This window comes from Condylura cristata, unplaced genomic scaffold (assembly GCF_000260355.1).
Source record: "Condylura cristata isolate star-nosed mole 26May11 unplaced genomic scaffold, ConCri1.0 scaffold00003, whole genome shotgun sequence".
Taxonomy (NCBI): Eukaryota; Metazoa; Chordata; class Mammalia; order Eulipotyphla; family Talpidae; genus Condylura; species Condylura cristata.
In genome coordinates this window covers 16,371,428-16,383,838 of record NW_004567104.1, presented here as the reverse complement: position 1 = coordinate 16,383,838, position 12,411 = coordinate 16,371,428, and the positions used below count along the sequence as shown (strand labels likewise).

The following is a 12,411-nucleotide window of genomic DNA, read 5'->3' as shown; positions in this document are numbered from 1 at the left end:
ATACCAGCAGCACCTAGAATAATGTTTGAATAATTTGGGTACTATAGTCTATCCAACTTGATACCTAAAATTGATCGTCACTTTGAGTGGTTGTTTTGCAAAAGGATTCAAAGTTTATAATGTGAAGGTCTTTGACCCAGAAATCCTATGAATGCAGTCAAAGATGTGGATAGATATTTAGCTATCATTGTATACTCAAATATTAGTAAGTAAAAAAATATACAATCAAAATATTACTTATAATGTAACAGGGTGGTCCCTAGGAAAAAGGGAAGTTCCAGGTTCCCTGCCCCACCCAGAAGGAGGGTGGAGCTAAGGAGAGAAGAAAAAAGAGTAGAAGAGAATGAAGCAGGATGGAGGAGGAGGAGACCTAAGGAAGCCACATGGAGCAGCAAACATGTGATGAAGAAACTGAGCTTGTTTCCTGACCCTGGACTGGTTAAGGCAGGTGAGATACCTGTAGGGAGGTGACTATGGCAGTGTTTATATTGATTTTGATTTTGCTCTTTTGCTCTCAGATTTGTCTGGCCATTTCTGACCCTTTTCCATGGTCCTGGCCAGAAGGTGCTTTAGTCTTGTGTCAGGCTTTCAGGCCTTGCTTTGGGCCAATCCCTTTTGGGTTGACTTTTGCGCATGAGGGGATGGGTAACTTCAGGTGTTTGATTTAGAAGTTATATTCTTTGTGTTCCGTATTGTATATTCACTGTGTCAAAGTACCTTTTCATTAAAGTTTTATATGTTTTGTCTTGTTGCGGCAGATGGCAGAACCCACTTAGAGCAGGCAGGTTTTTGGGGCTTCAGGGGTATCCCTCTCTCTCTCTGTCATATAACAGAATTGGGGTGCCCTGTAACAATAATATTAGTTATAAAAATTGTAAACCAGTGTTTACCTATAAGTAATGGATTAAGTAAGTGATAGTACGTGCACAGGATGGAATATAAGCAATAAGGCTTATATTTAAAAAAAAAACAGACATAACTATTCACTATATTTCTACTGTATATAAAAGTAGGATATATTATAAGTCATACATTATAAGTCATGTAATACATATATTTTATTCCTGGTGCACTATGTGGGGATTAGTGAGGATTCTGTAAGCAAGATACAGAAATCCCAATCTGTAAGAGAGCTATTTTAATAAATTTACAATTTCTGTTCAACAAAAGACATTAGTAACACAACAACCTGAGAATCTCTGTTTTGCAGTTTATATTGTCTCCAAAGACCCAATAGTTAAACTTATAGTTAACTTCTGAAAATAACCAAGAAGCCCAGAGAAAAGTGAATATGGACAGGAAGCAGCAGTTCACAAAATGAAAAACCAAATGACTCATGAGCATATTAAGATATTGCAGAAAATTTTTAAAAATGGTATTATTTGTTGATAAAGATGTAGAAAAACAATCTAATAATGGGGATATAAATTTTAGGCATTCTGGATAATATTTTGGAGTATTCAACCACACATATACAAACCCCAAAATGGAAAACAAAACACCACAACACATTACAAGAATGTCTGTGGCCACATTGCACATAAAGCATATAATCTGAAACAAAAGGAACTTAATCTGTGACTGGAGTTCAGAAAGTTTTCCTACATTACATGGGATACAGTTATCTTTATACCTCTGAGTTTATGGTTACAATAGATAGTCCATAGCTGTTTGTTAAACTGAAGAGTAGTGAAATAGCTCTTCAGAAACTGCAGAGTTCCAGGGATGACTGAGAAAAATTTAGTAACATTACATGCATTGTCCATGATTGTAGTCTTAGCATATATAGTTAACAAAGAGCAATTAGAAATCTAAATCATATACTTTCATCCTGTACTCTTCTGTCACTTTCTCTCTTTAAGGGTCTGTTGCAATATACCATTTAAAAAATAGGGCACATTTAAATTTTCTAAAGAAAATCCTTTGAAAGAGTAATGGGAGGCCCTCCCTGGTGTCACAGCGGGTTTGGACACAGCACTATCAGCTAGCCGCAGCCACTTCAGTGCCAGTTCTGCTCCCCATTCTGTCTTTGGTGAAATCTTCTCACTGCCTCTGAACCTTTGGCTTGTACCCCAGTTCTGTATGCATAGATAAATCTTTTTTTTTTTTTTAAAGAGTAATGGGAATTTAGAAGTCATATTGACTGGTGACACTAAGAATCCATTTTCTTTCTTTTTTTTTTTTTTAAGATTTTATTTATTTATGCACACAAGAGCTGGGTTGTAGGTTAGAGGTACGGAGGCTGTGGGGAATGAGAGGAGTCACCAGAGACAGAGTAGGGGGCAGAATAGTCTGATTGACTGAACTGCACTGCTAAGGGGAGCAGTTGGTGAGACAGGAGAGGTCTGCTGTGCCATTAGTTTCCTGCCCAGGGGTCGAACTTAGGCAGATAGCTTCATAGTGCTGAGAAATAACTCCTTGTGCCACCAGGAAGTCTCAGTAACCATGTTCTAAGCGATAAGTAAGTTTAGATCAGAAGTTTATATCCTCAAATTTCAGTGTCACTTTCCCAATTTTTTTCATGTCCACTTGTCACTATTTTTCTTTGATAAATCAATATGCTTTTTTCTTAAAAAATTTATCCTGAGTGAAAATATTCATGAATCAGATTTGATATGCTAGTTAAATGTTACAATATATAATTTACAGTCTTGAAAATAAAACTATGTATCACATACAATTATTTATATTTGTTGTATTTTATAAGTCTGGATTATATGACCTATGAGGTCCCCTCCTAGACTAACATTCTATCATTCTAAGTTGGTTCTTTCTACTTCAGCAGTTTAGTTATTCACTAAAGAACACTGGATCTCTACCATGATATTGCTTCTCAAAATCTAAAATAGACATATTAAATCTGCTGCTAGAAAGGAATATATAAAATATTTCCTTTACATAGTGTATAGAAGTAAGTAATGTAGCATATGGCATAAAGGAAGTAACATTTTTGGGAGGGTGCAGTTCAGAGAATAAAGGAAAAAAGAAAACATCCATTTTCACCTTCTTAACTGGGAAAACTTGAGGGTAGTCAGCCATAGAATATTGATGAAGAGTATGATTTAGAAACATGAATAATACCAAAAAAGGGCAACCCTAAATAAAATGAGCTGGGAAGGCAGGAATATATAGTTTACTATTTACAAATTTCAGTCAGTCAAATTCTAAAAGGGCATGTTTAATGAACTTGAGGCAAAGTATTCAAAGAAAAAAAATCACCCAACAGAAATTATATTTGATGGGTATAATTCTAATTCCTTAGTTTATCCTGAAGAGTAAAAGTGAATGTTTTTTGATAGTGGATTGAATTGGAGTAAGATTAAAAACTAGAAAACCAAACACACTTTTCATTACATTTTTCAGGATATAATTCATTCAACTCAATATTTTCAGCAAGATAAAAGGTTACTTACATTATATTCATTTGCCTGTTGAAAACTAACCAACCCCCCAAACTAACAACAAAAATAAACCAACAGCCAAATTTTTAAAAGATTGTGACAAAAATTCCTTTAATAAAGCTGTGTAGTAGTTCCTCTTAAAGTGTGGGAGTAAGACTAGTAGATATTTTTTCCATTTAGCAATGTGAGGAAATTGTTTCTTTTTAGAATGAAATTACTTTTACAAATATGAATTATTTTGGGTTCAGGTTAACACCAAAGTTGCTAAGAATGAAATTAATGAGGTTATGGTGATTGATGCTTTAATATGAAAAGTCTTTATCTAGAAAAATTATTTTTCAAATAGTTTTGGTTCCAAACAACTCTGACAGGCTCATAAAATGTTTCATTTATAAACTGAACAGATGACTTCATGCACACAGTTCTTTCTCTGACTTGAATGTTGTCTCAAAAGATACAATTAGTGTGCAATACAGAAAAGACAAAGAATATAGTTTCTAAATCAAACACCCCAAATTATCCACCCCTTATAGGTAAAAGTCTACCAAAAGGGATTGGTCCAAAGCAAGGCTTGAAGCCTGCCACAAGTCTAAAGTCCCTTTTGGCATGGACCATTGAAAAGGGTCAGAAATGGCCACACAAATTTGGGAGGAAGGAGCAAAATCACAGTCAAGATAAAAGCTGCTATTGTTAACCTCCACAAAGGTCTCTCACCCACGTTTCAACCCATTCAGGAACAAGAAACGAAAGCTGCTTCTCTGCTCCATGTGCCTCCTCCAGGCCTCCTTCTGTCTCTCCATCCTGCTTCCTTCCTCTTCAGTCTCCTCTCCAGATTCTTCTCTTTCCTGCTCAGCTCCACCCTCCTTTGGGTGGGGTAGGGAACTGGAACCTCCTCTTTTCCTGGGGACCACAGTTACAGTATTATATCCCCAAATTTCATGTTTAATTTTTGAAACCAGTCTGTTAATTGTGGGATATATCTGATTAACCAAATTTGCTTCCCTAGTGGTGGTAACATTATCCCTATTTTCATTTTAAAAAATTTTAAAAGATTTATTCATGCACCTAAGAACTGTGGTATAGGCCACAGATGTGCAAAGGAGGAGTGTGAGAAGACTCATCAGCTACAGAGAAGAAAATGTAGATCTACTGAAATACGCTGCTGAGGGGAACATCTGGTAAGACAAGAGAGGTCTGCTGCACCTCCCTGGCCAGGCTTGAACTCATGCCCTCATGCTGCAGTGGCTGTGGATCGCTTGATAGTGCTGAAACTTTACCCCTGAGCCATCAGGGAGACCCTATTCACTTGAATTCTTAATGGACATTGATATTTTTGAAAGCCAGTTTTCTTCCCAAGAGGACTATGACCATTTCATTTTTATTAACAATTTCAAATTTACATAGTTTATAGTGCTTTGTAGGGACTAAAAAATGAATCAATAGTTTTGGGAACTATATTAAACTGCTTGCAAAAGGTATGAAAACAAAACAAGTAACTTCAATGGTAAAATTCCAGGAATTAAGTAATTCACCATTACTTTTAAATGTAAGCTTTAAAAATTAGGCAGTGCTAAAAATCTCTTGAAAAAAGACAACATATATATACACCTGCGAATAGTTCACTGATCACCTAAGAGCAGGCTATTGACAGATACTGAGAAACTAGGTAATGTGATCATGCCCATTTAGAAAAATAGAAAAAAAAATACCCGCAGAATTTCAAGTGATAAAGCTGGCAAATATATTACCAAGAATACTGAACACAATCTTCCAAATTTTGGAATGCAGGGGAAATGCTTTGAAATTTTGAAAGTAATATCAAAGATTTTTTTTTAAGAAAGCAGGAAAAAAGTAATCATCGCAGTTCACTATCATTTTAGTGCTAATAAACATCACTATTATGTATAGTATGTATTCTCAGGTTTGAATTGTGATTGAAGTCACCAAACAGTATAGTGGGAATGTGTCTTTGAAGGGGGAAAATCCAGTGAAGAAAAATGTTAGGTACATTCGTTTTTCCAAGTTAAGTTAAAATACAGACTAACCATGTCAGTAATGTATTGTCAGACTTCTTTGAAAGCTTTTTACCGATTAACCTGTCAGTGGTATGTGCCTAAAGTTACTAGCTTTCCAAAAAGTACAAAATGGTATGGTTCTAAAACTTTGTTTTAATGTCTGTAGTAGTTTATAAACCCTTTATTAACACCCGATCAAAAATATGACAGTAAAATATAGAACAGAAAAATACCAAAACATTCCTTATTTAAAGCTTTCCTAAAAATCAAATTTGTGTTGCAGAATGTATATACAAAAAAAGAAAAAAACATAAAAATACCAAGAAGATAGCTGGTTAGTTTTCATGGTGAACTAGTCATGAAAAACACTCCAAGGACAAACTTTAGATTTACATAACATGTTGTAATGGAAACATCACTAGACTGGAAGCCAAATTACTTGGATTCCATTCTTGTCTACTCTACATGGCTTTGTGACCTTGTCCTAATAATAACCTGTTTTTGTTTTCTTTAAGAAATTCAGAAAACTGAAGGGTTTAGACCAGATAGTTTCTAAGGTTCTCTTCCAATTTTAAATTATTACAAGTCTAGAAACACTTGGCAGACCCTACATGAAATGTTGTAATTTGATGGAATGGCAGTTTTTTAAGAGTACAGATATACACATAACAAAATAGTAGGAAAAAAATGATTAGTTCTGAAGATACTTGTTGCCACCATTCTCAAAATAGAATTCCCACAAAATGGGAAAACCGGATCATAAACTGGTCTTCTCAACTATTTCCATGTATCTTAGAAATAGTAGCAAGTGTTTATTAAACATTGAGGACAACTGTACACAAAATTCTATCTTCTTGATACTGTTTCAGAAGCTATTAAATTGTAGTTCTCTCTCTCAATTCTTATGCTGAAGCCCACACTCCCAAGTATCTCAGAATATATGATCCTATTTGGGGATAGGATCTTTCCTAACTTAAAATGAATTATTAGGGTGGGCCCTGATCTAGTATGACTGGTGTTCAGATAGAGAGGGAAAATTTGGAGACCAATAGTATATAGGGAGAACATCATTTGTATTTGCAGATGGCCATCTACAGGTCAAGGCAGCCTGGAACATTATCTTTTCCTCACAGCTGTCAAAGAAACCAATCATGCCAACTTTTTGATCTGAATTGTTAGCTCCCAAAGCTGTGAGGTAATACATTTGTTAACTCATTTAATTTGTGGTAAATTATTACAACAGGTACAGGGGACTAACATAGAAGCTAAAATTAACTGACCATTATCAAAAGTAAAATAATCTTCCAGAAACGCCTAGTTATTTCCTTATCCTATATTAATACTTCATAGATTTTGTCTCAATGAGAGGAGAAACTTGGACATGACTTTGTAATTGCATAACTAACTATGAAATGTCAGCAGATTATGAAATGTTACTTTTTTATAGCCTACATTCCTCCCTTTCCCCCACCCCTTGCTAGTTCCTCCCCATTTCCATCTTAAATTACTTAATACACAGGTAGGACTAAATAAAGTATTCAAAAGAAAACAAATCTCTAGGAAAATGAAATATTTCCCTTTTACAGGAATCTTCTCCTGTGTTATTAAAAGAATCCCACAGATGGAAAGCCCATGGACTTTCCTGGGGATAATTACTGATGGGGAATGCAAAAGAGTTTTTTATTAAAAGATGGTCGGTGGACTTAATTATATATTATGTTGCGCTTTGACTGTAGTAAGTGCAGTACATCAATGACTTCATACACGAAGAACTGAACCTGTCATGAGCTTAAGAAAAAGTTAATAGCACCTATGATGATGGAAGGAAAACTGTAGTCTAGTTTCTTTAGTATAACTGCTTATCAATTCATGAAATCAGAGCACATGCAAGAACCAGGATGATGGTCCTAAGAGTGGTTAAACTATGAACATACAAGGAAAACACATACTTAGTCTGCAACTATAAGCTGAAAACGTAGCAGTACTAAGAGGAAAAATTTTAAAAATCTTAGTTATACAAGACAATTCTCATAAGTTGGATTTAAATTCATCCATTTTAACATCTCACAAAAAGTTCAATTTATTATTTTACATTAACATTATGGAAATTAAAATAAAAGGATCAATCAAGCTGTCTCATGAACTGGCAAGTGACCAATTAATTCCCTTTCATTTCCAAACCTCATCAAGCAGTCACTACATTTATGAGGTAAGTCAGCTGAATGTTTGAAATCTAGATGAATTTTAAGATCTTCAATTTGTCCTGTTGAATATTCACAGTACTGACACAAATAAATACCTTCAGATAAATGTGAATTTAAATGTTTGCAATATTCTAGCATACTTGAAAAGCCTTTTCCACAGTCATCACAAACATGAGGAAAAATTTTAGTATGCTCAATAGCAACATGCCTATTAACATTTGTATGAAGTCTGCTCCGAAAACCACATACTTGACATACAAAGAAGTTTTTACATTTGTCAAAGGTAATTTTGCTTAAAAGGCTGTATTGTCCATGTTCTCCATTGTTGTATTTATCACTTAACTCTATTAATTTACATGCGTGTTCATTTACAACATGGCTATGCAAGTCTTCTGGATCATTTGTTTCATGTTCACAGAACTGACATAAGTACTGTTCATCACAGCTGTGCTCCTGAAAATGTAAGTAGAGTTCACTACTTGAGGAAAACTGTACATCACACTGTTCACACCAATAGAGGTGATCACTAAAATGTGTGTCTGCAATGTGCTGGCTGAGGTTCTCAAAAATTACTGTCTTATAATCACAGTACTTGCAAATGTAGGGATCCTCTTCATGCAGTTTGGCGTGTTCAATCAAACGCATGTTGGTAGAGAAACTTTCCTTGCATACTCGACATACATTTGAATCAGTACGCTTATGTTTCAAGATCATATGCTGCTTTAAATCAGAAAAATACTTGCTGTTGAACTCACAAAGCTCACATTTATAGAGGCCACTGCTATTAGCTCTCAGTAAAGGCCATTTCTGCTGAGCAGTTACATTCAAAGCTTGGCTCTTGTCAAGAATTCTACAGAGTTTAGCAGGTGGCTCTTCATCAGTTTGATCTGGGAGACTCTCAGAAGAGTTGTTTTCTGTCTCTATATCATAGTCTTCAGAAATTGCATGTACTTCTGCAGCAATTGGCACATCTTCAGCAGCGTGGACCTCTATAGGACTCTCCTCTCGAGTCTGCTGGTTGACTGATTCAGGCGAATCACACTCTTCATCACAAATTTCAATATCAGCAGATTTTTCTGAAAGATGAAACAAGTCTATTACTATTAGTAAATAAAATCAATTATATATATAATTGAAAGAAACTTATGCATTCGTAAGTTTTTCCTTGATCTCTACAAAACTTGCACTATTAGTTTCCCTAACCTGTAGGAAAGGTAGTGTGGTCTAGAATTCTAAGCACAGGACTGGGAACCAGGTAGTTCTGATTTCTGTTTCTTGCCTTGATTCCATCTGCAAATTTTGGCAGGTCATTTGATGTGTCTGTATCAGAATCATCATCTGTAAAAAGGAATGTGGAAATATATAAAAGCACTAAACATGAATGGAAAACAAAGCACCACATGTTTTAAATATAGCTAAATTTCAACAGGAACTAAGGACTAGATTTAGCCACAAAAACAGATCTTATCTATGTACCACAGGCATACAGAAAATCTGTTCGAATAAGCCATTGCGTTTGCTTCCATATGCCATTTTGGTCTAGAGCATACTTTTTAAAGTTACTAAGGCTTTTTTAGGTTTAAATTCCTGAGCCAGAATAACCTTTTATTTACTAATGTTTTAAAACTAGCATGAGGAATCTGAAATAGAATTTAGTAGGGAAAACTTTTAGAACAGTTTTAGATTTATAGAAAAAAAAAGAGAAGACAGTTTGTGGAAAATTCCCACATATTCTACACTCAGTTTCTTCTTGATAACCATGACAGTTTTGAGGATTACTCCTCAGGAACTTTGCAGGATGCACCCCTCTCCCCCAATGAAATCTGTTGCTTCTTTCACGCTTATTCTGGATTCTGGGTTCTTGAGATAGACCACAGAAGTAAACTGTCATTCTTACTACATCCTATTAAGGATACATACCATTAACATGCTAATGTTGGCCTGATCACCAGAAATGAGGTGATTTATCAGGTTTCTCCATTGTATATTTACTTTTACTTTCTATACTCTAAATCTCTGGAAGGAAAAATCACTAAGTGTAGTACACACTCAAGGTGTGGGGATTTATGATCCACCTCATTGATGGAAGAGTAGCTACATAAGTAATTTAGAATTCTTCTGGACAGAAATTTGTCTCGTCTGCCTCATTTACATACTCCAATATGTATTTATGTCACAATAGACTCATGGCTCATGGATATCTGTTTTATACTTGGGGTATAATTCAACATGATGCCCCCTCCCCCCGGCTGTTTCAGCTGTGGTTACTGGGAGCTTTTTCATTTGGCTCCTGTGCTCCTCTTATCACATATCTGTGTATGAGTATATAATATTCCAGCCTCATTTTGTATATTTCCTGCCCCAGGACTAGAATCAACCATTTCGCCAAGAAATCAAATTTTCTTCTATTGGAGGATGGTATTAAAAACTGAAATTAGGGCACCAAATGTGCTCTTTTCTAATGGGAAGTCATTTCTTTTAGGCCTTCTCATTTATCAGAACAAAAAATAAGTGTGTATACACTACTATATACCTATGAACATATCTATAAATAATATTGCATATAACCATCTATAGCTACATTGACTCTCACTGGTTATATGTGGTGAAATGTTTTTAACATGGAGAGCTCAGTGGTTAAAGTGGAAGAAGAAAACAAATACAAGCTGATATTCACCCAATGCTCTAGAAAAGAGTAAAAGACGACATAACATTGGGAAAAAAATCAAGTCCACCTCCTTTTGTTCTTTCCTTCCATTAGCTCTCATACTGAAAAGGAATAGCAGAATGGAATAATCGTGTGCACATAAATAAATGCTTCTAACTCTGGGACATTCCTGCTTTTCCATCAATTCCTAGCCAACTAAAATGAGTTTGGAGCATACACTTTTTATTTATACATCTGAAATATTGTTAAAAGCTGAAGTTACTATTTGTTTTCTTTTAATACAATTTCAATTCAATAGTAATACCAAAAACTGTTTCTGTGTATTATTCAAACACCTATATATTTTGAAATAAAAACTTTCTAACACATTTTCAAGTAGAAATAAAAAAGCAATTTCAAGAAAAATATTTTAGGAAATGTTATATATACCTTTGTTGTCAAAATATTTTAAGTCTGGTTGTCTCATAGAACAGACACTGTAACAGTGATCAGAAAAAATTCCATTGAATCCGTCTGCAATTCTGCTTATTCCTGAGGAATCTGATCATTAAACACAAATGAAGATAATTTATAGACAGAATATATATTTAATGATGGCCATCTCTTTCCAACATAAATTGTCACAGTATCTGTTAAAAATTATTATTTTCCTTAATTTTGAAAACTTTTATTTCAGATCTAGTAATACACTGTGCTTTGAAAGACTCACAAATTTAACATACAATTGACTCATGAACAATGCAATGGCGTTTGGGACACTGAACCCTGCACAGCTGGAAATTTGAATCTAATAATATGTTTCACTTCCCAAAAGCTAAGTATGAACACTCCTTTTATCAGTGGGGGCCTGGTATCACAAATCCCAGGGGGTACCAAAATCTGAGGATATTCAAATCTCTTTTAGTTGGCCCTCTGTATCTGTGAGCCCTGAATGTGTGATTGGTTCAATCTGTGAGGGTGGAACCTTTAGATATGGGGGTCTCAATTATTTACTTAAACAAAAAAAAAAATCCACATATAAGTGGACTTGCAGTTCAATCCCAATTTGTTCAAGGGTCAACTGTACTTTGAAGCATAAGATACACTCACCTTACTCAGAATCCCATAAAATATAAATATTGATAAAGATGTTAATTACAAAAGAAAACAACAACACTGAATTAACTACTAAGAAAATCCTCCATGTAGTACAGAGCATTGGTCTGAGAACCAATGAGGTTTTCTGAATACTGTTATTTCTAGTCTTGTCTGGGAGGGGTCAGAGAGCAGCAAAAGAGGCTTAATTTCACTAGGTATAAAAAGTGTGTAGATTTGGGTGAGCTAACAGGTACGCCTGAGACTGCCCCAACTATCTGTATATATATGAGGTGTATCAGTGAGAGATGGCCATAAAGAACCATTTAACATAGAATCAACCCATCGAAGTTAAAATTGCAATTATATTTAAAGTTTCTAATCTCTTAAAACAATATGTAAGTCAAAGACTTATCCATCAAGGATGCAAAAATATTTTCACCCAAGAGTAACAAAGCTGTGCCTTAAGACAAGCTTGGCAAATTATACTTACACTATGTAAGTATGCAATCTTGGATATCTACAAATCATGAACTAGAGATTAAATAAAAGTGTCCATAAAGTTCTGATTATGTCTAACACATGGTAGACAAGGATTAAAATGTACAGAAAATTTATTCAAAGGTTTCTCTTCCCTAAAAACTGACACAGATTTTTAACTCTTATCCAGTGATTGCTGAGATAATGAAGAGGACTACAACTACATGGTAATTAATATACGGCTCAATGTTTAAATACTTCAAATTACACACTGACCTGAATAGCGAGAGGGATGTAAAGTCTTCCTTTTTCTTTTTTTAGGATATTCATTCATATCTTTTCAATCTAAACATAAAAAAAATGACAAATACATCACAAATAACAATTGTTATTAAAAAAGTCCTCCTAACCAATGAATTTATTGGCAATAAGAGACGCTTATGCCATGTGAAAATCCACAACAGAAATGTTAAAAATGCCTCTTTAGGCCCTCCCTGGTGGCGCAGCGGGTTAAAGCACAGCACTGAGAATCTGAAGCCACTTCCGCATGAGTTCAATTCCCGCCTGCC

At 34.9% G+C, this 12,411-nt stretch overlaps 1 protein-coding gene across 2 annotated transcripts in view; it reads right to left on the bottom strand.

The window, feature by feature from the left end:
- Window positions 1–4,651: 4,651 nt before the first annotated feature.
- The window catches only part of ZNF639 (zinc finger protein 639), a 13,264-nt gene continuing 5,504 nt past the window's right edge, over window positions 4,652–12,411 (bottom strand). For both annotated transcript variants that reach the window (XM_004674986.2, XM_012734757.1), the window contains exons 3-6: window positions 12,119–12,187; window positions 10,718–10,828; window positions 8,824–8,958; window positions 4,652–8,696 (exon numbers count right to left, since the gene is read on the bottom strand). In XM_004674986.2, coding sequence (XP_004675043.1) covers window positions 7,543–8,696; window positions 8,824–8,958; window positions 10,718–10,828; window positions 12,119–12,176 — 1,458 coding nt within the window. In that variant the 5' untranslated portion in view covers window positions 12,177–12,187 and the 3' untranslated portion in view covers window positions 4,652–7,542. The remainder of the gene's footprint in view (window positions 8,697–8,823; window positions 8,959–10,717; window positions 10,829–12,118; window positions 12,188–12,411) is intronic.